General features: G+C 47.0%; 1 protein-coding gene and 1 long non-coding RNA gene across 3 annotated transcripts in view; one reads left to right on the top strand and one right to left on the bottom strand.

Moving 5' to 3' along the window:
• The window catches only part of LOC308558669, a 45,102-nt gene extending 39,186 nt beyond the window's left edge, over positions 1–5,916 (bottom strand). The window contains exons 1-3 of the long non-coding RNA XR_013999041.1: positions 5,679–5,916; positions 4,810–4,868; positions 36–330 (exon numbers count right to left, since the gene is read on the bottom strand). This is a non-coding gene — a long non-coding RNA (uncharacterized lncRNA). The remainder of the gene's footprint in view (positions 1–35; positions 331–4,809; positions 4,869–5,678) is intronic.
• Positions 5,917–6,304: 388 nt separating this feature from the next.
• ADGRA3 (adhesion G protein-coupled receptor A3) overlaps positions 6,305–27,932 on the top strand; it is a gene marked incomplete at its 5' end in the record, with an annotated part of 98,644 nt that continues 77,016 nt past the window's right edge. For both annotated transcript variants that reach the window (XM_081161488.1, XM_081161487.1), the window contains one exon: positions 6,305–6,546. In XM_081161488.1, coding sequence (XP_081017614.1) covers positions 6,305–6,546 — 242 coding nt within the window. The remainder of the gene's footprint in view (positions 6,547–27,932) is intronic.

Below are 27,932 nucleotides of genomic sequence, written 5' to 3'. Positions count from 1 at the left end.
GGTGGCTTCATAAAGACAATTTTTGCTGAAGTTACCTTACAATAAGGAGACTGTGGTTATCTGGTGGTCAAGACAAGACGCCTTAATAAATGGAGAAATATTATCAATTCTTTGGCTTGTTCACTCGTTCATTTGTTCCTTCATTCATCTGTTCATTCCACAAAACTTCTGGGGAGCCTATCGCACGCCAGGCACTGCTCAGGGGCTGGGGACACAGCGACAACCAAGACGAAAGCTTCCAGCTCATGGACCACACCTCAGAAGCATCCCAGGTACCTTAAACTGAACTTGGACTGTCCATATAGTATCTGTACAGTGATGGGCATCCACCTGCAAAGGGATAAGAACAACTGAGGTAATATCTGGACAAACAGAACAGTAAAAGTCAGACCCTGTAGAGATGATGGGCTTGCTTCCTCCTGAATTTTCTGCAGAAAAGCCTCAATTCTTTTGCTTTTCTGGTAGAACTGTCTAGGAATTGGCTAAGAATGTTCACAGCACTTACTCTGGAGGGATTTAGGAATCTAGAGATGAAAGGAGCTGATATATATATGTGTGTGTGTGTGTATATACATATATAATTGCAATGTAGTGTTGCTACAGATGAAATGCTTTTGTGATTTATAACATTTATAATGACAGGTTAGAATTACACAGGATGCTTTCCCCAGTGATTTATTCCATGCGTTATTTCTTTACCTTTCCAATGTGACCAGAATGGAGGGGGCAATTATCGGTCTCTTGATGTTGCAGGTAGGGAAACAGAGGTGACTTGTTCGCATCATAACTTATGACCAGGTTTATCAGAAAGTCTATAAGGGAAACCAATTACACCTGCAGAGTTTGCCTAGCTCTCTGGGTCAGGCTTTCACGTGAACCAAGAGTATGACCTAACAGTCATTTAACCTCATTAGGTTTCATCTTCTTTGTCTGGAATATGGGGCAATGAGCTAGATTCAGGTTCCACTAGCTTTCAGTAGGCACCTATTATGTGCAAATCATGTTAGACGCTTTTTATGCTATCATATTAAATTGAATTACATTTTAAATTAAAATTCACAACAAATGAAGAAACCTAGGCACTAAGAAGTAACTTGCCTAAGGTAACCCAGCTAAAGATAGTCAATATGTTAATCCAGCATTCTTGACTTCAACAGTCAATGCTTTTTCCTCTCTACTCTAGCACTTTTCTCGGTATTTTAGCATTCTATAAAGTCACAGAAAACTATGGATGCATGCTGGTTTGTTGACATATAAACTAAAACAATCCTATCATCCAAAATCCATGTGATCTGAGTGAAATAATTAATATATCTAAATTAAAATTTAAAAGTTTAAGTTTATATAACCAATTTTTCTTATGATTGTTGGGTCCACTTGCTCAAACATCACCTCTGGTCCTTGTAACCACACCCAGCAGTGGGGCAGTTTGATGTGTCTGAGTTAGAAGAGAGACAGACAGATGGGGGAACTCAGTTCATAGGAAGGTTGTGTGAACCAATATTCAGGTGGTGCAAACTGTCATCGGTCTGCATCCTGTCCATTGTGGGTTAAACCTACCCCATCGCTTTTCCTGGTTCTCACAGTGGGTTTTAAATGGATATAATAAGCTGTGTGATTGGAGCATCTTAATTTGGGCTGTGAGTCTTCCTGTTCTGCGACCTCCGTGCTAAGACTCCTGGTCGTGCACTTGGAGACAACAGTTACATCAGGTAATTCCCCACGTGGCACTGCTGGCCAATTTGGGCCTCATTTTTCTTCCCATATATTTATTGCTGATGATAATTACATTGCAGTGGGTAAAGAATAGGCCATTTCAGAAAGAGATCTGGTCATTGAAAAAGAACATTTAATGTATCGCTGTCGCAGGGATACATTTCAGGAATTGTCTGGCTGCAGCAGACAAACAAAAGAAGGATTCATGGCTTGGCAGGATAAAATCAGAGCACTTGGAAGCTGGTTCCAATTCAAACTCCCATTCTGAAAGGTGAGATTTAGTGACATGTCAAAGGTCACTATTTCTACTACAGAGTAAGCCAGAACAGGAGCTGGGCTGTCCACAGAAGCTCGGGGTTATTTGAGATACTGTTGCTGTTCCTGTCTGGGTCTTGGCTAATGACCAAGCACACACTCTAGCACATACTATGTAATGACTAAAAATAGAAACTACAGCTGCCACAATTAATAGATTCACATGAAACGATGCAAAAACAACAACACAGAGCATGTCTGTTTATTAACAGGGTATGTGGCAGTGTCACCGAGACATTGCAAGTGCTAAAAATTGCTGTTCTTGGCCCTGCCGATTTCATCATGAAGACACACACTTCCATTTGCTTCTAGAAGCCTGAACTTTAGTCTGTCTTCTCAAGTCAGTTGATTTTAGCTGGGAGTTTATGCCCGATTATTCAAAACATTAAATTCAAAAAAGCTTTTACTCACCAGCTAATATATATGAAGAACTGTGTCAGATGTTTGGAACATAAAGATTAAATTATGTTAATCAACAAACACTTTGGACTTCTTTCTGTGGGCCAGGCACTGCCCTAGGCACCAGGAAACTGCAGTAACAGTGGCTTAAGACAAAGAAGATTCACCATCAATAAAGTCCAGAGCCTCAATGGGCAGCTCAGCTAGGACCTCAGGGATCCAAATGGCTTTTGTCTTCCCATTTCCTCTTAATATTTTGGAATTTTCCTTTGGGCTTTCCGCTTTGTGGTCACAAAACACCTGTTTCAGCTGTAGGTATCATGTCCTCACAATATCATCTCCAAGGCAAGATGAATGAGGGTGGTGAGAGAGATCTCTTACAAGTCTCTCATTAGGACGAAGACAATTTCTATCCTAAGGCTTCCCAGCACACTTCCCCTCCGAGGGGTATTGCTCTTAGAACTTTCTGTGATGTTGAAACCAGCCTATAATTTGTGCTGTCCAAAACAATACCTGCCAGCCACACACAGAGAGCACCTGAATTGTGGCTAGTGTGCCTGAAGAACTGAAATTTTAGTTTTATTTAATTTACATTTAAATGCTGACATGTACCCAGCGTCTACCATATTGAACAGTAGAGCCTTTGATTCCTTTTTGGCTAGAACTAGGTTATAGCCACCAATAGTTGGAAGGGAGGCTGGGAAATAATTAGCTCTTTCAGTCTCTAAGGGAGAAAGAGTTTAGGAATGGCCATTCGGCAGCATCCAACAGTGCCTGCCACAAAAAATGAACAAGACAGAGTGTCAGAGAGCTGGTATTTCAGTGGGGGAGGCCAACAGCATCAACATGTAAATGAATTTTTAAAGGTAGCTATCTTCAGGTCCAAACAAGCCGTATCATCTAAACTCAGTCTAGATAATTGGTCTAGATTCTAGAGTATCGTAATAGGGAGTAATTGAAGGTGGGAGGGAGTAATTTAAGAAGAGGGCTGGGAATAGCCTCTAGGAGTTCACAGTCTGGTGGAGCAGAAAGAACAGCGGCACATAAAAGAAAGTGTTAATAAATAGGGTAGCACATATGTATATATGCACATATATTTATTATATATGTGTTTACACACACAGTGAATACAATGTCTATATTAGGAAGAGAAACAAAGCATCTTTGAGTGTTTCCCTGGGCTCTCCTACAAGCCTCACACAACCTCGCAAGACAGGATCTGCAGCGTAGAAGCTTTGGAATGCGGTCCTTCTACCAGCCCTACAGCAACGGTTGATGCAATACAGTTTTACCGACTGTGTGTACATGAGAGCGGTTAACCAGCAATTTCTCAAACAGTTCCTACAGGGCATTAGAGAGGGGGACAGTCACAAACGTGGGAAAAACTTAGAAAGGACCTGTTCAGTCCTACAACTTCCAACGGTACAATGTTCCTGACACCGGAAAGGAGGGTCAGCAGTAGACAGACCTGTCTTGCAAGAGGCTGTCAGGGCAGGGGTAGCTTAATTAAAGCAAAGACGTTGGTGTGACCAAGCCTAAGTGACAGTAGGTTTCAGACAGTATCATCCTGAGATCTTTGCTTGTGTGGAAAGGACTATTTGCCATGTCTCATGAGCCCACGCTTATACAGAATCTATGGGTTGTGTGCATTCAAAGGACTACAGTGTTGAAAGATGTGCTTTCTAAAGCCCTGTCCAGCTTGAATCTACTACTGTTTCAGGACCTATAATGATTTTTATTTTCAAAGTTAGTATGAGTGATTTCTATGCAAGAATGACTGAAATTATCCATATACTGAAACATTCCCTCTATATTTCTCCTTGGAGCCATAAGACCTCTTTTTCTGATAATTCTGTATTTTATGGAACTTTCTCTCCTAGTGAGGTAGAACGAGGCCATGTACCAAGTTGATGTCAGTATTTGTGGTCAGCAAAGTCCAAAAGAAACATGCACAGTTACTTCAAGTACAGGCTGAAATAGACTCTGTGAAAATAGTCACAGATTCTGAGTTCACATGCGAACTTGTGCCTGTGACAACAGTAACAATGCTATTAAAGTCTCCGTAGTGCTCCAGTAACAAGTTTTTAATCTTTATGAAGAAAAAGATGACAATCACGATTTTGTTAGGGAAGAGTAATTCTTTAAGTACATTCAGTAGAAATGTGACCAATTTCAGCCACTTAGCACAAGCACCAGTGTGCCTTGCAAGCTTACTAGTAGATTTAAAGCTACTTAATGGTGGTGACAGTGTCCCGCTTTTTCTATCCATCAGTATTGAGACCTGCAGTGTTCAATGCCATAGCCACTAGGCACCTTGGGCTATCTAAATTCAAATTTTAATTAATGAAAATGAAATAAAATGAGAAATTATCTTCTCACCTCACTCTAGCTTCCAGTGGTAGACAGCCACGCACGTTGCCATATTGGCCAGCACAGACCTAGAAGATTTTTATCACAGGGCATACTATTAGCAAGAACACTGTTAGGTTTACATAGTTGAATCTAAAATATGTTGATCAAATGAAGTGCTATTTAAATTTAATGCAGTAGTGTACATTAAATGAAGGCCATTTGCCCACTATTGGGAAAGTTTTTGTTTTATAAATAGATCTCTGGGAATTGGGCCCTAAAATAAACTCTGTGGGGGCCTTAGGCAGTACTGGTCTTGAACCTTTGGATCCAGGCAAGAAAAACCCTGCCTTGGTTTTAGAGCGTAGCATCCTAGCTCTGCTTTCCAAGGGGTGAAAAATCTCCAGCGCCAAGGGACCTGTTCCTCAAGAGCCTGTGCCCCCTCCTACTTCTAGACCTTGTCCAAGGTACCCAGGACTCCATACACCACTCGCCTTACAGGTTGTTATCACGGTATCTTTCTCAAGGCAGGAGAATAGAATATATTTTACTTGTTAGCTTAATACACTTCCTGTAAATATTTTAATTTAGGGTATGTGAGCCTGGTCTTGCAAACCTCAAGGTGGGTCAGGCAGCCTTAGCTAGACGAGCATGTGATGGAGCCAGCTGGGGTTTCTTGGCTAGTTCGCTCACTATTGCTCTAACTGGCCACATCTGCCATCATTGGCTGTCACAGGGAGATTTCTTTCAAAAGGCTGCTGGTCCAGGAGGGCCCCAATGCATCCTTAGCAGGGACCCAAGCCAGAGTTTCTGAAGTCCAGGAGGGTCTGAGAGTCCATTTTCCTGGCGAGGAACCTGCTCCTCGCTGTGGTTTATGTGGGACCAGGGAGGCTACTTACGGTGAAGCACGAGGAGGCTGACATCGCTTCCCGGGAGGGAGCGCGGCTCGGACCCGTTCCCTCGCCTCTCCTTCCCGGGTCAGCCCCGCCCTGCGCCCCCGCGGCGGCCGGTCGGGCACGAGGGGAGGCCCGGGGCGCACAGGGCGGCTTTGTCCCGAGCGCGGCGCCGGCGGGGGGCGCGTGAGGGCGGCCACCCGCCGGAGCGGGACGGGACCCTTCTCCCGCCCCCTCCACGAGCTCCGCGCTCCCGCGCGCCCGGCCCCGGTGCCCGGAGGCGAGGCCCGGGTCGGGCCCCAGGGCGCGTGGGCGGGGCCGGCGGGAGCGCGCCCCTCCTTCCCCAGCCGGGCGGCGGAGGCGCGGGAGAGGCGGAGACCGGGCGGCGGGGCGGCGGCGGCGACGTCGGAGGAAGCGGCGCTGGGACCCGCGCTCCCGGGACCCGCGGCGCCGGGAGGCCGAGCGCGGCCGCGGCGGACAAAGGAGCATGCGGGCGCCGGGGAGGGCGCGTCCCCCGGCCGCCATGAGGCTGCGGGCGCCGCCGGGCCCGCGCCGCGTCCCCGCCGCCCCGGGCGCCCGGCCGGCCCGCTAGGCCCGCGCGCGCCGCTCGGCCCGCAGGCCCGGCCCGCAGCATGGAGCCGCCCGCGCGCCCGCGGGGCCGCCCGCCGCCGCCGCTGCTGCTGCCGCTCGCGCTGCTCGCGCTGCTGGGAGGCGGCCGCGGCGCCGCGGCGCTGCCCCCGGGCTGCAAGCACGACGGGCGGCCCCGCGGGGCCGGCAGGGCGGCGGGCGCCGGCGAGGGCAAGGTGGTGTGCAGCAGCCTGGAGCTCGCGCAGGTCCTGCCCCCGGACACGCTGCCCAACCGCACGGTCACCCTGTGAGTAGCGCTCGCTCCCGGGCCCCGCGCCCCGGCGCTTTCGGGTCGCGCCGCCGGCGCCCGGCGCAACTTTGGAGACGGGTCCCGCCGGCACCCACGCGCCTTTGTGTGAAGGGAGCTTCTGGCGAGGGTGCTGCCGGGTGGAGGGCTCGGGCTTGGGCGCCTTTAGGGGGAAAGCTGGTGGCTCTGCCTCCGAGCCGCCTTCGGCTCCGCTGGTTTGCGGAGGAAAAGTTTTCGGCGCCCCGCGCGGTCCGGGCGCAGCGCGCGGTGCCACGTGAGGATGCGAGTCGGCGAGCGGTCGGCGGGGTCCCAGCCCGCGCCCCGAGCCCGCCCGCCGGCCACCTGCGCGCGCTCCGGGCGCCCCCCCGTCTGCGCGCGCGAGTCCCCCAGGCGCTCGTTTGCGGTGTGACGACCGCGTCAACCCCCGGACTCAGAACCCCCTGGGCCCCCGCCCCGGCTGCCGCCCCGCCCCCTGCCGGCTCCGTCTGGGTCAGTTAGAGCCCTTTAAAGCCGAGCGGCTCCGAAGGGCTGGAGGCGCCCTGGAGGCGCGGTCCTGCGGGCCCTGCGGGTCCAGCCCGTCTCCGAGGTCACCGCCCGGAGCTGAGCTGCGGGACTGAGCCCCGCGCGTCTGTTGCCTCCCCGCCGGGACTGGTTTCTGATGGAGCCGCCGCCGGGAAGGAAACGTTTTCGGTCCCCTGGCCCAGGGCGGGCCGAGCTTCAGGCCCCGGTTTGCAGGCGGGGTTCCGCGGATTCCGGCTGTACAGTTGGCCCCAGTGACTCTTGTTATTTTCCAAACCGTGAATTGGTTTGGAAAAGCTTTAAAGGGGCCCTGATGGGTCTTTTATTGACGTGAAACGTGAGTTTTCTCGGTTCCGCATTCCCCTATGTTGTTTTGGTTGATATTCTGGAAAAAAAAAAAAACCACAACAAACCAAAAACCAAAACCAAGGCTCCCACTGTAAAAACCTGAAGGCCAGGGGGGCAGCAGGAAAAACTTAAAATACGGTTTTTAATTTAACCCAAATTAAGCAGGATACTGGGTAAGATAAGGATAAATCTCCTTACGGGCACCTTTGCTCTTCATTTCGGTTTGAATTAGGAGAAGCTGAACACTGGAAAGTGTGTGTGTCTGTTTATGGAGGCACAGAAATGGGTAATAGTTTTTGTTTTGTTTAAACTTCTTTACCAGCACCTGACCATTTGGCAGTGGCAGCAGCTGTATTTATTTATTTCTTAGCCAGATTCTTTGAAGTGGAAATTCGGGGTGTGGGGCCTTAATTTCAGTCTTGAGCCAACTGGAGAAAATCCCTATCGCCCTACGTTTGGGTTCTGGATCCGTGGCCCTTAAGCTGATTCAAGTCTAAGCCCAGTGCTTCCCAGGTGTCGCCCCAGCTGGAGTGATCAGCTACTTGTAAGCTGTTGAGTTTGCTCTGCAGAAAGAAAAGCAAAAAGATAATATTGTAGAAAATCACCTTTCAGCATATTGTCAGTTCAGCTATTTTACTGAATTTCTCACGAGCTGATTAAATATAAGTGCCTTTCAGATGTCATTTTAATCCTTTTTTTTTTTTGCACCTGAAAGTTCTTTAGATGAAATTAATAAAATATTCAGTGAATGGCAAAAACCTGTGATTTACTTAAGGATCAAATAAAGCTGATGTTCAAGGTATATTGGAGCTGGTAGAGGGGCTTCTGGGCCAGTTCATTCTTATTAGGGAATCAGTCAGAGGGTACCTGTGGATAACTGAGTTGCCCACGTTCTCAGCGAATGAACAGTGCGTGGGGGGGAGCCCGTGTCCCGGATGCTTGTCCTGCAGCTCCCATGCCTCTCATCTTTCCCCACTTGCCATGGTTTTTCTTCTGAGTTCAACACAGATTTTGTTGAGTGGTTCTCCAGGTAGCAGGCGGCATGTCGAGGTTTGGACTAGGTGTGAGTGTCCCAGGGCTGTGGCAAATTACCACAAACTCTTAGCTTAAAACAGATTTCTTCTTTCATAGTTCTGGAGGCCAGGAGTCCAGAATCAAGGTGTCGGCAGGGCCACAATCCTTCCAAAAGTCCTTGGAGAATCTTTGCTCCTTTTGGCTTCCGACCTTCCGTGGATTGTGGCATATCAACCGCAGTCTCTATGCCTGTGTTCACATGGCTGTCTCCCCTCTCTGTCAGATACTCCCCTTCCTCTTATAAGGACACCAGTTATTGAATTTAAGGTCCACCCTAAATCCAAGATGATCTCAAGATTCATAACTTAGTTACTTGTGCAAAGACTCTATTTCCAAATTGAGGTCACTTTCAAAGGTACCAGAAGTTAGGACTTGGACATACCTTTTGGTGTTGTACACTGTTCAAGTCAGTGCCGAATATGAATATAAACATGGTCTTTCTTCACCAGGAGCTTGGGGAGGTATTTGGGAAGGAAGATTCCTAAATAAGTCTCAGAGCATATGGTAAATGTTCTAAATCGGGGTGCACATGAAGCAAAAGGAACCCAGAGCAGGGCAACCAGGACCTTCTTGGGGTACAGTTGGTGGGATCAAGGATCTGAGGATACTGATCCAACTCGAGAAGAATGAGAAAGATTGTTGTAGAGGAAATGCTGAGGCGAGGAGCTGAGGGGATGGAAGGTGGGGGACCCCAGCATGCCTACCTGCTTGAAGAGGGCAGTGTCCTTGCGGTGCGATGCAGCTGATGGCGTTGGAATGTCAGTGGCAAGTGTCCACTCCCAGAGTGGTCAGAGGGGAGGCAGGAGGGGCTTGTTGGAGAACAGGCAGGCTCTCTGGTTTGAGGGGTTTTTTATAATTCTCACCTGAGGATATTTTTTCCATTGCTTTTCAGAGAGAGTGGAAGGGGGAGAAGGGGAGAGAGAGAAACATGGGGGTATGAGAGAGTCACACCGATTGGTTGCTTCCCACATGCACCCCGACGGGCCAGGGATGGAGCCTGCAATCGAGGCACGTTCCCTTGGCTGGAATCGAACCTGGGACCCTTCAGTCCGGGGGTCGGTGCTCTAAACCCTGAACCAAAGCGGCTAGGGCTCTGGTTTGAGTTTTAATCTCTCAGGTGTGGCCAGCTGTTTTCAGTTGAAAATAGATGGGGGTTGAGAGGATGGCAAGGATAGGATAGAATTTATTTTTCTTAGTGAAAAATAAGGCTGTTTCTACTTAGTGGATGAACTGGACTTAAATGTAGCCTGAAGCTCAGACTTTTCAACCCGCTCCGTGAACAGCGCTCACTTCCAAAGCCACGTTTATGGAGAGGTCTCCAGAAATTCCTGGCATGACCGCACTTGTTCTCTGTATCTCACGGATTAAAGGATTAAATTGCATTTATTATTTTTGTGCACACGTTGAGTAAAAGCTCAACCACGTTGAATGTTTTTATTAGGAATACTGTAAAAAGTTTAAATTCTACTTTTTGTGTGAAATGCTCAGTATTTTAAGTTTTAAAAGTTCTGAGGGCTTCAGTGATAGAAAGTTGTATCCCCTTGCTTTTCCAAATGTTAGTGTTTTCCCCACGACGCTGCATAGTGATTCTAGACAAAGGGTTTTTAAAAAAATTATTTATAATTTGTCAGGTAACTCAGGGACAAAGTCCGGGTTTTTCTGATTGCTTAACAGACTAAAATAGTGCATGAGTTTTGTTTTTTTTCCTTATAACATGTTATGTCTGTTTGCTATCGAAGAACTGATAATTGGACGTCGCCAGCGTGTGTGGCTCAGCGCCAGGTACACAGAAAGGTACTTGGATTGTTCCCAAACTGACCCTAGGTGGGGAGAATGGATTTGCACCGAAGAGGAAGGCATTTAGGGGACAGTTACGGGAGGTCTGTCATTAAGTAATGAATCCTGTTCTGCTGTTTAAATGCTTTAGGAAACGGAAAAGGGGGGCTGTGGAGGCACCAGGAGACTTTTTCTGAAGTTAGGATTGAGCATGGCCTGAGGGAGGGGAACTGGGGGGTTGGGTCGTGGGGAGAGGGCGTCCCGGAGTTACAGTGAGGGGTGGTGACTGACTGGTGCTACTGAAGGGGAAAGATGGTTTCTGGAACCGTTGGTCATACATGGTATTTAAAACCTGTGCCTGGTTGAGGTCACTTAGGGGCGAGTGTGCAGGCAGGAGGGGGTGGCCCCCGCAGAAGCACCTGGGAGCAGGGGAGGGGCCTGGGAGGAGCTGCTGGTGAGGGGAGCAACCTGAAGAGATGTTCAGGCCTGAAGACAGGAATGGGCCCCCATCTGAGAGAGGCTGAGAGATCCAGAAGGGTAAGACCAAGGAGCTGACCCTTGGGGTTGACAGCCTGGAGCCCTGGCGCCCTTCATGAGCCAGGGCCGTGAACTGGAGGCCATGGAAGGCAGGTTGGGGGCTTGAAGGGAGAGGGGGTGAGGATGGTGGTCATAGCGCCTAGAGGAGGGCTGAATTGGGTGTGAAGGAAGGTCACTTAGGAAGGATTGAGGGTGACGGAGCACATCTGAGAGGTAGCACATCCAAGCTGGGGCACAGTGGAAGGCTTGGCTCTTGGCAGCAGTGGGAACATTTCATCCCCACAGGATAGGAGGGAAGGTGGCACATGAGCAGAAGGGCAGGTGGGATTGCAGATGGGGTGAAGAGGGAGCTCCTGCCCCATTGCTGTTATTTCCTCAGAGACGCAGGCTGGGTGAGGCAGGACGGGGCAAGGAGCTGGTGAAGGAGCGGTGACGTGGTCCTTTTGGAAAGTAGGAAGTGAGCGTCCTGGGGTTGCAGGAGCTGGGTCACCAGGGTGGTGGCATGTCCGTTTTTTGCCTTGTGATCAGATGCCAAGGGAGGTGGTCACACAGGTATTTCTCTCCAGCTGCGTTCAGCCTAAGAGATGCGAATAGCTGGGACCAGCCAGGCTGCTGCTTTGCCAGGCGAGTGCCACAGAGGGAGAGAGGGGCAAGGTGATTTTCATGAGTAGCCCAGCAAGCTGCTGTGGCCTGAATTCCCATGGTCAAGGGTGAGGTTTCTATCTTTGAAGTCAAGGTCTTAAGGTCTTACATACCTTATTTCCCAACACTCAGCACAAACTATTATTTCCTGCTCATCGATTGAGGTCCTGTTGTGTTGTAGACACAGTGCGGAGTGTTACGGGTTTGGGGTAAGAAGTTGTGATTCTTTCAGCCAAGGATCAGTCCTATCCACAGATTCTCTGCTTACCAGAAGGGGCCTCTCATTATTCCTGAGGAGAGATTGTACCTGGCATCCTGTGTGCCTTTGCTGTTTCGGTCACTCCTGCCTGGAGTCCCTGATCTGAGTCCTTCACAGTCCAGCTCAGCTGCTGTGAACTCTGCTGTCTCCTTTCCCTTCTCTGAACTGGGGCAGGGCCTGTTGCTGTGCTCCTGTGTCACTTGTGTGATGCTGATGTTACTTTCACAACACTCATCCCCTGGGAGGGAAGAGCCGTGAGGTCTGTCTTAGCAGGTGCCTGCAGTACGTGTGGGAATGAAATCAATATTTATAAGAGTAATGCCAACACAGGCATGGCTGTGTAGAGGGAGATCGACATAAGTGGAGGGTTGGAGGAGGGATGCAAATTAAAATTTCTACCCCATTATGGCAAATGAGAACATTTGTTTATTTAGTTTAGGTCAGCGTTTCATAGCTGTGGAATCCCCAATTCAAGAACATGTATATGAACTGTTTACCGTTACATATGACTAACATGATCTTATGTGTGTGGTGAGCACACACATAGTGCAGTATGTTGGCAAGATGCTCAGAAGTATGTTGGCAATTGCAGAATTCGGGGCAGGACTTGGGCATTTGGTAGATGAATGCAAGTCGTAAGTTTTTCCAGTGTGATGGGAAAGCTTTGCATGACCCCGCCTCAGAAGCCTGTTGCTTCTTGCCTGCTTGCAGTCCTCCAGCATCGGGATTGTAATCAAAGAAGTTGGTGGTTTTGGCAATAACCCAGAAATCAAAATACCAGAAACAAACGAATGCAGGGACGTTTGGAAATCCTTGCCCCAATCAATTGACAGCTTCTATTCCCAGGAATCTATAAAGATGGTTTAAAAACAAAACAAAACAGACAAAAACCAGGAGTAAAAAAACTCTTCAAAGTAACTCAGAAGATGACACAGGGTGAAGTTTTTTTTGAGTATACTGTGGCTCCCACCCCCATCCCCTCCCTTGGCCTTCATCGGCTTCTCTGAAGGCAGTAGTTTTCCCTGTTGACTATATTCCTATGGAGTAATCTTAAAGTCCAGAGAACATAATTATTTTGTTGTGTCACCATTTTGCTCAAACCAATAAAAATTAGGATACAGCCCTGGACTGTGTGGCTCGGTGGCTAGAGCATTGGCCTGAGCATCAAAGGGTCACGGGTTCCACTCCCGGTCAAGGGCAGGTATCTGCGTTGCAGGTTCTATCCCCAGCCCCACTCTGGGGGAGTGTGGGGGGCAACGAATCCGTGTGTCTCCCTCACATCAATATTTCCCTCCCTCTCTCTCTCTCCCCCCCCCCTCCCTTCCACTCTAAAAATCAGTGGGGGAAAAATATTCTCATTCTCAGATGAGGTTTTAAAAAAAATTAGGATACAGAGTTCTTTAAATTTTCATACCTTATCAGCGGTTTTTGCAAAGATCAGGAAGCTATAGATACAAACCTGCTCAATGAGCTTTTAATTGATGGCTGACTCAATTTATTTTAAAACTTAATGTCGTTGTAATGCATTATGTATGGTTTAGCTTGCATTTATGTTCCAGTTCAGGCAATTTTAGTCTGAAGAGGGAGTTCTTAAAAAAGCAATCAGTGTATCTCCCAAGCTTGCTGTTTTTCCGTAAGGAAACTTTTTAGAAACTTCGCCTAAGGGAACCACCTACACGTTGGTGTGAGGCAGGGCGGAGCTGGGCAGGCCCCTCACCGGAGGCACCTGTCTGTCTTAGCCACTTTTAGGACCCCTCGGAACCATTGCAAACACGGAGCTTTTCACCTTGGGAAGCATTTCTTATCCTCGGAGCCCTCCCGTTAAGGGCATGAAGGGAACAAATGGAAAGCTTAAGGGATTGGTATAAAAAGAATCCAGAACCCTCCCCCCGCCCCCAACACCTGGCCTTCCCTTCCTCTGTGCAGGGGCTTGCCTTCGGTACTTCTCTCCTCTGTGCATGCTTGCTAATTCGTGTCCTGGATGTTTAAACTGCTGCCTTCTGCATTCATTCTGCAAGTAGGTACCCTCTGCCTGCTCTGCCTGCTGTACACCCAGGTGAGCCTGTGCGACTTCTCATCTCATCTCTGGGCGTGACTTTTCTGTGGCGGGAAGGTGCTCATTAGACCAGTTTATCCTAGGATCTCTTTCTGGAACTCTGCCTCTTGCCTTCTAGCTATACAATATCTGTTTGACTCTCTCAGGTTAGACTTGACTATCCGGCTCTTTGCGATCAGCTGCTTCCTCCATTGCATCCGCAGGAGATAGGCGAGCAACTGGATGGTTTTTAGAAATGATTAAAGGCACTGGATTTCTTAGGGGATATTCGCAAGACTGGCTTAGGAACAGCCTTGCTAAAGGGACTGATAGACCACTTTGTTCAGTGACCATCGGTGCTTTCCCCTTCTGTTCACTGGCTGGGTACAAACTGACCGGGTCACGAAGGTGAAGGGATTAAGCCACAGACTCATAGACACAGACAGCAGGATGGCGATTATAGAGGGAAAGGGGTGGTGGTGGTGGTGATGGAAGGAGACTTGAGTTTGGGTGGTGAACATACAATACAATGTACAGATGTATTATAGAATCGTACCCTTGAAACCTATATAATTTTTTTAACCAATGTCGCCCCAATAAATTAAAAACAAATAAACACCTTTCCCCAGCCTAGGATGTCTTACACTTCCTGTAGCACAGAATCACTTCCATTATTTAGGGCAGTTCCTTTAATACTTTTCATGTCATGACATGGGTAGACAATAGTGATGTTTGTAGGAAGGATGCCCCAGGCCTGAGTCCCACTGCCCTGGGTCTTGCATCCCAGCCCCAGGGGCCAGGGGAGCAGTTATCTCCACCTTCCAGTAACCTGGCTGGTGAGTTTCCTGTTGAGGTTTTCAGCCTTGAATTGAGTCATCCCCTGGGAGCATTAAGAATTCAGATGTCTGGACCACGGACCTCATGCTCTGATTTAATTGTTTAAGGATGGGGCTTGGATGTTGGTATTTTTCAGAGCTTGCGGGTGAATCTGATGTCACCAGGGTTGAGAAGCTGTTGAGAAGCTGTTGTGCAGTAGCCCAGAAGGGTTTTAACCATGCTCACCAGGAGTCATCAGCCGCCACAAAAAGGGTAGAAAGAGCAGAGGAACCAATTGAGGGCAGCTGCCTGGCGTGGGAGAGGGGGACTGTTCCAAGTAGGGCAGGGAAGGATCAGAGTCAAGAGACAGTTTTAGGACAGATTGCTGGGAGCTTTAGCATGGGGCCCGATTGAGAGGAGACGCGAAAACCGCCTCTGTGAAGTGTGGGTGATGTGCTGAAGCTGGGTTCAACATCATCTCCAGATTAAGAACAGTAAGGGGTTTTTTTGTTTGTTTTCTTCTTTCACATAGGTTTTCTTTTTAAAAATTTTTTAAAAATCTATCTTTATTGTTGAAGGTATTACAGATATCCCCCTTTTCCCCATTGATCCCCTCCACCCCTCATCCACCCCGCATCTATCCCACCCCCGGGCCTTCCCCATACCAATGTCTGTGTCCCTGTGCCCAAGGACAGTAAGGTTTTATTTATTTTTTAATATGTCTTTATTGATTTTAGAGAGCTGAAGGGAAAGGGAGAGAGAGATGGAAACATCCATGATGAGAGAGTCATTGATCAGCTGCCTCCTGCATGCCCCCGACTGGGGATCGAGCCCGCAACCCGGGCATGTGCCCTGACCGGGAATCGAACCACGATCTCCTGGATCCTAGGTCGATTCTCTACCGAGTAGCCATCCTGGCTGGGCAAGGACAGTAAGGTTTTAAAGATGTGTTGTGGTGCTGAGTGAGTTAACTGAGGGCCTAACAGCAGCCAGCATTTCTCCAAACCAGCATCTGAGGGCCTGATACTTGGGGAGCAGGTAACAAAACACATGGCCCCAGCCTTAATGTAGCTTAACTTCTTTTATTTTAGATTTAAAACAGAGACTCATTTCCCGGTAAAAGTGCATTAATATAAAATAATAAAATTGTATAGAGAAGCTGTGAGAGGCCCAGTTTTCTAAGGATGCACTTGCTCTGGGAATTTTTTTTCCCCCCAGTCTTTATGAGTTTGATAAGTAAAAAGAACTTACTTTAATTTGCATTCTGACTGTAAGTAAGAGATGACTATATTGTGGTGTGTCTGCAAAAGAGTCATTTGTATTTGGCAAACTTCTCTGTAAACTTCATTTCTAATAACTTTTCTCCCCCAGTTGACACTTGAGATTCTTAGAGACAACCCATCATCCAATAGTATCTTTCCTTCATTGTTTTCTTGCTGCTTTGGTGGGGACTAAGGAGGCGGGACTGCGGGCATCCTTGTCATATCCTTGACTTTAACATTGGCAGGCGTGTTGGACAGACCGCATGAGCGATTTCCTCGGTCGGGGCTCGTCACTTCGCTGCTAGGCTGGGAGCCTGAATCAGCTCCTGTATCGGGCATTTGCTAGTTGCTTTTAGCTCTTTATCAGTTCAGATGACTAACATTTTTGGTTCTTAGTTAAAATTAAAAGCAAACATCTTTTGCCGTTCCTTCTTCCTCCCATGTTTTTCCTTCTTAAGTTTAAATGATATAATATTTGAATAGTCATGTGTGTTTGAAATCTTTTGTTCCTGAGTAATCGCTTTCGGGGGTGGGGTGGGGTGGGGTGGGGTGGGGTGTGCAGGTCAGTGGAATTATAATTGTATGTTCCATACAAAGAAGGCTGAATTGTCCATCAGCTGCACAATCTGTGTTTTAGAATTGTTATTAAATCATTTTAGCTCATTGGTAGCTCTGCTTAGTAAGTGCTGCTCCCACCTATTCACAAATTGTACTTGCAGGCCAAGGCACCTCCCTGGAAAAGGGGTACGCAAACTCCCTACGAGGCTGGGGAGGTGGAGGACCCCGGAGTACTCTCAGCTCCCCAATGCCCCCCTCACGCCTCATCCCCCTGGTGCAGGGCCAGGGCGCAGGGCATAATGCACAGTGTGTGATTGTGAATTAAATTAACTCCCTGTATGAAGACATTTCTAAAGTGGAAAACAAGGTTACGCATATGTGGCTTGGCCTCACCTAGAATGTCAGTTCTGTTGAGTTCAGAGCCTTTGCTTTGCACCCTCCTGCCGCTGTAGCACCTATAATAGTTACAGGCATTTAACAGGCACTTCAGAGATCCTAGGCCTCCTATTGTGACCAGATGGAAAGCAGTTATAAATTGTGTCGGATGACACTTTGGTCAAAACCCTCCTTAGATTTACTAGGACACTGAGAGTGGCCTTAGAGGCGTAACAGTAATACAGTTTTTTTAAAATGCAGTTGTTAAACTTTTCTTTCTTTAAGCCTGTTTGAATCTTACGTCTAATTAAATTGACTCATTTCCCATTGAGATAAGACTTAAAAGCATTCTCGTTTTTTTTATTGTGCAATTCTTCCCAACTCTCTTTTTCTGAAAGAGGCAAGGAAACCTTGACTGGTGGTGGTGTATTTGTCTCCAGGGCCCTGTTTGAGACAGACGTGCGTCCTATTAGATTAATCCTCTCTTTAACCGCCTTTGGTTTGTTTGTTTGCTCTAAACAAGATCAAGCATTTAAAACTCTCCCTTTATGGCCAAGACTCCAGTGCTGGGCTGACTCTGTCCCTTGCGACCTCCGGCCTCCCGTCTGCTTGCCTTACTGCCGCTCTCAGGCTGTTGGTCGCTACCTATTTATAGACCTCGCTCTCCCACCAGACTCTGAACTCTTGACGTTGGTATTTTCCTCTGTGTCCTCAGCATGCAGCACATGAACACCCAGGGAGTCCTTGTTTAAACAAGTCCCATTTTCCTCCCCTTCTCCCCCCCCCCCCCAAATAGGACTAGGGGCAGAATCTTGCATGGTTCTTAGCATGGGAGGCACCATGCGTCAGTCTATCCTGGAGAGGCCTGAGTGTCCAAAGCAGAATGCTCCACCTACGAGGTCAAGGCGTAAACTCCCGTTTGATAGTGAGAAGCGTCTGTCTCATCCCCAGATTCGTTTATCTTCCCCAGTGTCTTCATCCAGTTTCCTCCTACTTTTTGAGAAATTAGCACTTATCTTTCCTACATTTTAAACTTTCCCCCTAGTTTGTGATGTTTCTCCCGGGCATACATAGCCCGTCCTGTTTTTCCTCTGTTAAAAAAGGCTCCCCTCCCCGAAACACTCCCTTGCAGGACCCTGTTGGATGGCCACTCTCCTCTCTTTGTAATTAAGCTTTTCGGAAGGTAGTTTGAATCCATGCTCTAAATTTTCTTACCTCTGTTTGAGTTTTACTCCATCGCTGCCCTGTGCCTGCCTAGATTCCAGCATCTTTCATTCACCACTACCTGTGTCCGTGTCTGGTCCTTGATGTTGCTGGGTCACCACATCTGTTATCACACTTAATTATTGACTTTCAGCCACTTTATGTAGTTTGGGCTCAGAAGCTCTTACACAGAAGTGGCTGGCTCCACTGCGTGGTTTCCCTGCCAGCGCAGACCCAGGGAGCGGTGCCTCGGGGGTGGGGTGTGGGGGATGGCCTGCCTTCCGAGGGAAGGCTCTTGGGAACGGGTGTCACGCAGTGAGAAATACAGGTGGTCTGCTTGAGTCGATTGCCTTCTTAGAGAACCCTCGTTAACTGTTACACTTGGACTTGGACTTGATTTCTCAGGGCTCCTTCCTGGCAGGTGGGTAACTTGTGTTCTTCTGTCAGGGACAGAGTTGGAAAACTTGCCCATCAGCTTACTGGAAGGTAACAGCCACAGACTGGGACTATGCTTGGCTGTGAAAACGTAGTCAAGCTTTCATTTGTTTTTTGTTTTTTCAAACGGCTATTTGCAGGGTTTTTTTTAATTTATTATTTTTATTTTTTATTTTTTGATTACAGTTGACATTCAGTATTATTTTATATTAGTTTCAGGTGCCCTGCATAGTGGTTAGACATTTATATGATTTACAAAGCGATCTCCCCATTAAGTGTAGTACCCTCCTGGCCTCATCGGTAGTCCTTACAGTGTTATTGACTGTGTCCCCTGTGATGTGCTTTATATCACCGGGACTGTATTGTAACTGCCCGTCTGTGCTTCTCAATCCCTTCCCCTTTTCACCCAGCCCCCAACCCCCTCTCAGGAGCGGCCATCAGTTCTCAATATCTATGAGTCTGTTTCTGTTCTGTTTGTTTGCTTATTTTGTTCTTTAGATTCCACTTTTTAAACCTTTGTAATGTGCTCTCAGGTCCTTGTGTTAGTATATCTTTTCCATTTTAGCAATTACAAGATCTTTTAAGTTGCAGGTTGCTGTTGTCACTGTGTGTCACTGTATGCAGGGAAGACGGGGGGGATTATGGAGACCTCTGCACTGCCTTAGTGTGTCCAGAGTGAGAGGAGATGGTGGCAGCTGTTACATGGAAAGGAAAGTGTAGGCAGCCCTAGGCTTCAGTCGATGGCGGACAGGCCCTTTGTGCCTTGAAAAGTATTTCTGGGAGGTGAACATAACATGCTTCTCTCAGGTTCTCTCTTGTTCCTTTTTAATTTCTTTGATGTACAGCTAGTCTATGAAAATATGAAAGCCTTATGGTTGTGTTTTATTCCAGCTGAGCTCATTTTCCAGTGATGCATTTGTTTTTCTGTTGGGATGCTGCAGGAGTGTAAAGAAAATCAAGGAGCTTGGTACACGTCTCACTGTTCCCTTCGAGAGAATATTTCAGAAAACACTTCTTAACTTTCTGAGGAAATTAACTTGATAGACCTGCTGTTCCTAGTTCTGCTGTAACCTTAAAGGGACCATGATTGAGCTACCAGGTTAAGAAGTCTATCTTTCTGATGTTTGACTTTCTCCTAAAAGGGGCCTGGTCGGTATCTTGAACTGCCACGAGGAGAGAAACCCAAGGCGTTTATAAAACTTTTTGGCCTTCAGAACTTTGTAAGTGCCCTTAATTGATTTAAGTGTTCTACTAACAGCCAACATTCCGGTATTTATCACGTGCCAGGAACTGTCCAAATAGAGCATCACAACTGTAAAACAACTTCATGAGGTTGGTACGGCACCGTTTGACAGGTGTGCCCTCTGAGTGTGAACAGGTAACTTGCTCCTCCCAGATTACATGCTTTGAAGGCTGCTGGCCCAGGATTGGGACCTCTGGGCCTGTAATCCCCCTGCTGTTAAAAGTCCATAAAAGTCACAGACAACCTAAACGCTCACTGTAGCTGTAGGGTTGGGGTAAGCCTGTTGTAGAACAAAAGATACAGGGGACTTGTTTGTTTCCACTGAACCATTTCTTTCAAGGTGGCTGACTGGGGGGAAACAGAGTACCTGAGAATTCTCACCTCGAACATTTGATGTCCCCAGTAACTGTTGAAGGAAAGGATTTTTCACATCCCAGTTTAACTATCCTCAGGTGGTTATGGGAGTGGCCACGGTCAGGCATACTTAGGTCTGCAAATGTGGTATGACTGATTATTAAATAATCAGTCTTTTTCTCATCTGTGTCCTTGAGATGGAAAATTTTATCCTAGAATAATAAATGATATCTCAAACCTAGCTGCCACGTGAAGATGAAAGCAGTAATAACGTCATCGGGAGGGTGGTTGCATTTTTGGTAGTTCCATTTTTCATCCGAAGTGAAAAGAAGCCATAACTCCAACTCTCTTTTTTAGTTAAGGAGGGTGCACTTCTGTATATCCCATTTGTGCAGGGTAAGCAGAGGACTGGCATTCCTGTCCCTTATTTGGTCAGGGTGATCAGAAGGAAGGACGCAGAGGAAATAGCAGTGGGACTGGATGGATGTAGGGCCTCACGTCGGCTTTGCTGCACAGTAGAATTGTGACCCTTAGCGAATTATCGTCGACCTGGCCCTCGCTTTCCTGAATGAGTTTTAAACTAGATCATCTTGAAGGTCTCTTTCCTGGAACTATGATTTTACATATCCCACAAAACCAATTCAAACCTGATAAGATTACTGAGGTATTTTTTTAAATCCACAGACTTTACAGACACATATAATGAAGCCCAAATCCTGTTATTAGAACTCATGCATTGCATTGTTGTAGTAAGTGAACGCAGGGGCTGCTTTCTTGGGCCTGTTTAGTGCTAAGCTTCTGACCTGCTTGGATCCTGCCTGAGCCTTGCAAGCCTTGCTCACCACTCTCAGCCCTGGTTGCCCCCCTCACCTGCTGAGACCTGCCCTTGGTCCTAGGGCAGTACCCACATGGGGTCTTGTGCTCTCCTGTTAACTGGATTTTTTTTTTTTTTTGGTCTGAGGTCCTGTCTTTAAGACCTGAACCCTTGTGGAGCTGTTCCAGCGTTTGAACTCTGGCTGTCTCTTTGCATATCCCTATTTGTTCCCCTGGAATATAGATTTTTAGGACATGTGTTCTCCATAGGAAGAACAGATTTTTAAACCCAGCTCACTGAGTCAGCCAGCCTGCTGGCCAGAATTTCTGAGTCCCAAAACAACGGATAGCGTGTCTGCAGTGTTTGGAAACAAACCTTTTTTTTTTTTTTAGCCTAGTGAAGATGCCCTTCATGACTTCACACAAACACACCATTTTTTCCTTTTATCCCCAGACTTTATGGACACTCTGCAGATTCTATATCCCATGATGATTTTTCTTGCCTGCATCCCCTGCCTTTACAGGCGTCCCTCAGCACCAGCATTCTGGCTCATCCTGGCTCACAGCAGTGCCCTGGTGACCCTTCCCTCCTAACTCCCTCCCTAGGTGAACAGGCCAGTTCCTGGTCATGATCCGGCCACCGATTGTGGAAGTTCCTTTGGGGTTGTAGTTGGCTGTGGTGTCACTTCGGTAGCACAGCCTATTCGTAGAACTCTGTGGCACATAGATTTCTCGCAGGCCTGCACTGGTGAATTGGGAGTAGACATCAGGAACGTCCTGTGAGCTTATCAGGAAAGTGCCGGGACGACTAGTGATTTGCACGGGACAGGAAGGTGGTGGCACGCGTGCCATTGTTTGCCACTGGCCCTGGAAGCCCAGAACTCTGTTAATGACTAGATTGTTCCTTTGGTTTTATAATCTTAAGATCACGTGGCTTTTTGTACCTATCAGGGTTCTTCACCGTTGGAGAGTTTCAATAGCTACTTTCACACAAGGCTCAGCCACCTAAATTTACAGTCTCAAGAGACTTCTTCCAAGTAGAATTATTTAGATTCTATACTTAGCAGTAAGCATTCTCCTTGTAATATAATTGATTTCACTCCTCAGTGATGGTTTCCAAAATGTGCTCTCCAAGTATCTTCTCATAGGGAGTGGCTCCCAGCATTTGGACCCGCTGCCTAAGGAGCTCTGGGAGATTGTGTTGGAGTAAAATGCTGGTTCCCATATATTAAAAACTCCTACAAATTAGTAGAAAAAGACAGATGATCCTTTCGAAATCTGGGCCAGTAATAACAAATAATGTTTGCTGAGTGTGCCAGACCCTGTTCTAAGTGTTTTAAGCGTTGTATTAGTCACTTCTCATGTTTCCCTAACGAGGTCATCATTAGTCTGAGCCCTCTTTTGTGCCTGAGGGAGTAGGGCATAGAAGCTTATTAATTCCCTGAGGTCACCCAGGCAGTAAGTGATGCAACCAGGATATGACCCCAGTCAGTCTGACTCCAGAGTCCATACTTGTAACCAGTATATTGTAATGGTCAGAGGACGTTTCCAGACCGGCCCAGGAAGGGAACACAGATTTACAGTGGGAAATGCAAATTAAAGTTATGACGACCCAGTTTTCACTACTTCAACTCCGGTGAGACTTTGACCAGAATACTTCATAGGTGATGCATGTATTTCCATGCCCCCCTAGCAGCCCAACCCCACCAATTTAATTCCCCTCATTGGTGACCAGGCTCTCTGCGGCCAGCTCCACCCAGCAGGGCCCCCACCCACGCCTTGCCTGGACTCCTGGCCTGCGGAAGGGTGAGCCAGTAAATTGGTGTTGGTGCAAAGCATGTGGTTTATGATAGTTTGTTATGCAGCAGTAGGAGACTTACAGATTTGTGAGGGATTATCTCTGTTGAAAACGATTTTCTATTCCTGTCTTATGCCTTTTGGACTTCTACTTTAAAAAAAATAATAATAATAAAGGTCTGAAACATTTTCCCTAATCGTTCTGCTTTTCAACAACATTGACACTCTTCCCTTTGGATCGGTCGTGCATCCCTCTGGCAGCCTTGGCACTTACGAAGCATGTGTGCTGTTAGTTCTTGAGGTCTATTTTTGTATCCTTAGTGTTCCTCCCAGCTCACAGTAGGTGCTCAGATATATTCTCAGTTAATGAATTTCAGCTTAAAAATCAAAGATCCTACAAGAACCTCAGTATGGTCTCGGCAGAAAGCTCTCCATTCATTTAAAATGCCGAATAAGTTGGCTTTTGTTGTATTCTTAAATAGTAAGCATCCAGTGTTCTTTATGATGTACCCATCCCTTGAAAAAATGGGCTCCCTGCTCTCATGGGGCTGATTTGTTCATAAAATAAGATGAAGTGTTATTTAATAAATAGTTGTTCGTTTGGGGGCAGTTTTGAAGGGGATCTAGTATGGCATAAAAACCCTTTAGTTTTTGTTTATCACCCAAATGCTATAATATTACATGTAAACTTACTGTTTACTGCTAAAGCAGAAAAATGGATTATTTCTTTTTTATTTAAGAAACTGCTGAAGAAAGAATCTGAAATAATTATAAGACCTTAAAAAAGGTCAGGTCTTTAATAAAAATGCCTGAAACTTGAAAGGTTATTAAAGATCCCATTTGAGTAGTTAAGGGTGGCAACAGGCCCAGGTTGACAGCTGTGTTCTCAGTGTAAACATTAATGGCACCTCCTTTTATTCTCAGGTGTCTGTTTGATGATCATTTATTTTGTGACCCTTAAGTAATATGCTAGTAATACCCTTAAGTCAATATCTTTGACTTGCTGTCTCATCTTAAAAAGCTGTTCACCTTGCGGAGAGAGAGGTTGGAAGGACTTTTTCATACAGCCCCAAGAGGGCAGGAGGAGTAAACCAAACTCTTCCGTAAGTCACCAAATCTGTAGAAAACCGGGGGGGGGTGGGGTGGGGGGTTGGCAAAAGAAGGTTTACAGTTGTAAGTATGCGAAACACAAGAGTTTATTCTTGCATTATTATTAATTACTGCATTATTTTCCATACGAACTGCAGTAAACCTCTTGCCTCGCCCTGTATGCGGAGCAGCTGGGTGTGGTGGAGCAGGAGCTAGGGATCTTGTCAGAAGGGAGCACAGTGGCCTGGGGCGTGGGTCTGCAGCAGAGACCGCTGAATGGAAAAGCCTGGCTCTCAGCTTCGCCATTTTCTGGTTGTGAAGTGGTCCCATTGCTGGAACTTTCCAGCCTGCGCTTTAAGTGCTCTGCCACATACACTCTTCTTAAAAGCCCTCTATTCTCTCTCAGAAGTGTCCAGGATGTCTTACAACGAGGCGTTGGATGACTGAGAGATTAAGGAACTTGTCCAAAGTCATGAAGCCAGATCCTGGAGTTAAGAATAGAACTCAGGTCCCTTGTAACCCACAGTCTACCCTTTGTCGTCATCTCTCACGCTCAGTAATTATTAGGACAGAGCAGAGGCTGGAAACTGATCCCAAATCAGAAATCTGTTAGAGCCGCCAGGCCAGGGAGCAGAGCCTCCCCTTGCTCCCGCAGCCCAGCACCTGCCCCCCTTGCTCTGCGCTGGGCAGTGGGATGGCCCGGGGTGACTGGCACTGGGGAGTGGGTGTGGGGCATTCAGGGAAACCTCGCTGTTTTACAGGGAGCCTGGGGCTCTCCCTTGGTCGACGTGAAGTGTTCTGTTTTAACAGGCACCTTGTGATTAACAGTAATCGTTCTATTAGGTGAAAGGTAGTTGAGGTTTTGGCAAAATTCGTAAAGGAAAGGAAAACCTTAGCCAACCTGCACGAAAAGGGAAGGGATGGGCTAGAAACCAAGCCTGCCCCTAGCCGAGCACCTGGAGAGGGGGTCGCAGAAGAAACAGTCTCTACACTTAGGAAAAGACCCCTCCCCAGCCCCCTAAGTGGATACGCGTTGAACCACGTTTGCTTCCTTTTTCTCCTTTCCTTCCAAAACTCTGTTGAAAACAACAGGAAAAAAAAAACAACCATAAAAATATGAGCAGACCCATAACTAACAGGGCTGGGAAATGAGAAAGGTGTTCCAGTGGTCCAGAAGCATGGAGGGCGTCGTGGACTAAATAAAACAGATGGCATCAGATTGATGGTGACGTTACACAGCACGGGGACTCACAGCCCAGTAGGGATGAAAGCGGGACTAGCTAGAAAAATGAATTTTCCTAACGGGATCCTGGAAGAGGTCCGAGAATTGAATCTCTAGGGAGGCGCCACAGAAGCGGGTAAGGAGAGTGCTGGGCCCCGAACGAATCAGCCTGAAGCTGCTGCTCTCACTGAGCCCAGTGAGTCTGGCCCCCGGGGTTGGTGGCAGGGTCTGCCTCTGCGCCAAAGCCCTTCACCTCGCCTTCAGTGAACTGGGAGGTTTGCCAAGGCAGGACACTGGTGGGGGACTGTAGCCAGGAGGGGTTGTAGGGGACCCCAGGTTTCTTTTGTGTTCCTACTTTGCGAGGATATGTGACTTCTGAACCTTGAAATAAAGGCACTTTTGTTCCACCCCACCCCCCCCTTCCTACCCATTCACCGTTATTCTCGTGTGTGTGAAAGAAACCCTCTGCTGTAAGTGTGAGCAAGCAATCAAGGGTCATCAGACATTTGAAAGGAAATCAGGGAAAAGTTAGCACGGGACAATTGTAATTCCTAGTCTCAGATCCGAGAGACCTGCAGATCTGTAAAGCAGCAGCATCCGTGGGTGCGGAGGAGTTAACACCGAGGTGGTGGTGTTAGGAAGCTCTTGCTGGGGCCCGAGATGGGATCAGGAGCAACGTGGGGACTGCTTAGGACTCAGAAAACAGTAGTCTGGAAAATCGAGCAGAGGATGTCTTCTAAAATTCAAAGCAACAGGTTTAGGCAGAGAATTATGAAGCAGAATTAAGTGATGTAGAGGATGGGCCTAGGAGACAAGTCCCTGACTAAGAAGCAGGATTCTAAGATTCCATCAGCGATCAGATGCCTGTTTCCAAACAGCTTATCAGTGAGGGAGCCAGGAGACAGTACTTTTAGGAGCTGGTTTCCCCAAAAATGTGTATTTCTCTTTCCCACACCATGAAATAGCAATTCTTCAGAACTTCCCTTGACACCCAGCCTTCTCGTTTAGAGCTCTTCTGAGTGACACGACCCTTCTTGTTAACACATACTATCATTTTAACGCAAAGGCTGTTATGTTGTTTATTTGAAAATAATTTTAAACTTATAGGAAAGTTAAAAGAATCAGAATAATAAGCAGAAGCCCTGTATAGGTTTTGCTGTTACTCACATTTTATGCCTTTGCTTTATCAGTTGCTCTTCTGCCTAAGAATGTGTGATAAATGCGTTTTCAATCATTTGGCCCTACGATGCATACATCCTAACCTACTGAGTTTTTTATAAGGGTGACTTCGACTTTATTATTATTATTATTACTTTTTACGTCTTTAGTCTTGATAATACAATTTGCATATTTGCAAAGATATGGTTTTGTTTGTATTTTTTGCTTGGTTAATATAACAAACTCCCACTACTACAAATTTAATTTAATCTCACATCACTGGAAGTTTAACTGCTCCCCTTATAAATTAACTGGCAGCTGAGAGATGCGAGCTGCTTGAGTGATAGTTCTCCATGGCACGTGAAGAAATCCCACCAGCCTCTCCTAAATGTTAAATTCTGAGAGATTTAACAGCTCTGCTCCCTTTCATTATGCTGACTGCCATATAATATGCAAGCTTCTATTATACAACTTTTTATTTCCGTGCTGTATCATATAAAACCTTAATGTATAAACACTGAGCCATAATTAGGGATCCCGACTTAAAATTCAGCCACAGTTTACGTGTGTGCCAACATTGACAGCCACGGTTTAATTCATAACTAGCAGCTGGAAATTTTCTCTTGATTTCAATGTTAAGATGGTTCTAATTTTAGGAGGGTTAAAATATAGAAAAGAGTATCTTAGAACCCTTTTATTGCGATATTAAGAGAAGAAAATATACATCCTCTGGTAGAATTGTTGATTACCTCCCTAACATTTTCTTAAGCCTCAGAGAGAAGAAAGAGTGCGAGGGGCCTGATATTTGTACTTCCCATCTGCCCTCTGGATGCCGGGATGTTATAGATTTTGTATCATTAATTCCTTCGAGAGAGCTCTTTGACCATACGTAGAAATTTAAACCCAGCTGTGTTTCTGTTTCATCCATTTATTGAACGGGTATTGTGGGCCTCTCGTCAATGGGATCCTCTGGGAAGCCCATCCCAGGGCGAGGTTAGAAGCACCAAGTTTTTACTGGGGAAATAACAAAACAAAGGGAGATGAGGCAGAAGGGGGCATGGGAAGCCTTCGGACTGCGATGCAGGTCTGGCACCTGTGAAAGGAAAGGGGGAAGGGAGAGGGTAGGATGGGCCTCAGACTAAGGTTCCTCCACAGGGAAGCCTTGAGCAGCCCACCAGGGAGCTCTGGTGCAGAGCTTTACCCGCCAGGAGCGGAGAGCCTCTCACCACTGCTGCGCTCAGTCCTGGCTGGCGTTGCCCGCGGAGTGAGCGACTTCTGCCTGCGGGCGGAGGGCAGGTCCTCTAGACAGCTGCAGGGAGGTCTGAGCACTGCCCCGCGTGGCCGCAACAGTTACTTCAGTCTGTCACTTGGTCTGAGTGTGAATCTGATCAGGGAGCTTTAACTTGCAAAATTTTGTTGCTGTTATTTTGGAAAAAATAACAGTACTGGTTCCGTGAGGTTGCTGTGAGGCGTGACTGAGTATATCCTCGTAAGGGGTTGCTGTACTGTGGAATCGCTCAGATGTTCACACATGTTCCTTCTTGTGGGGACGCAGTGATGGTCAAGGGCTCTGCACTTCATGCCTTTGACCCTGCCATGGAAAACATGGTCAATACACAAATACCTGAGCAGAGTTATTTAATAGGGCAGGTAGTGCTGTTAAACAAGATAATGTGACACAGTGAGGGCAAGACAATTTTTTGACGTTCAAGAACTAAAGGATACCACCCAGAATTTTTTCTGCGTGAATGAATGAATGAATGCAGTTCAGAGGAGGGCACATTGGTGAGTAAACTAATAATACTTAGGACAAAATGTGTGTGATTGCCTATGACATGGAATTAAAATAAAGATTTTAAAATAAAGATTAT

This window comes from Miniopterus schreibersii (genome assembly GCF_964146895.1).
Source record: "Miniopterus schreibersii genome assembly, chromosome: 1".
Classification (NCBI taxonomy): Eukaryota; Metazoa; Chordata; class Mammalia; order Chiroptera; family Miniopteridae; genus Miniopterus; species Miniopterus schreibersii.
Note: the sequence above shows the minus strand (reverse complement) of the source record. Positions and strands in the feature narration are given on the sequence as shown.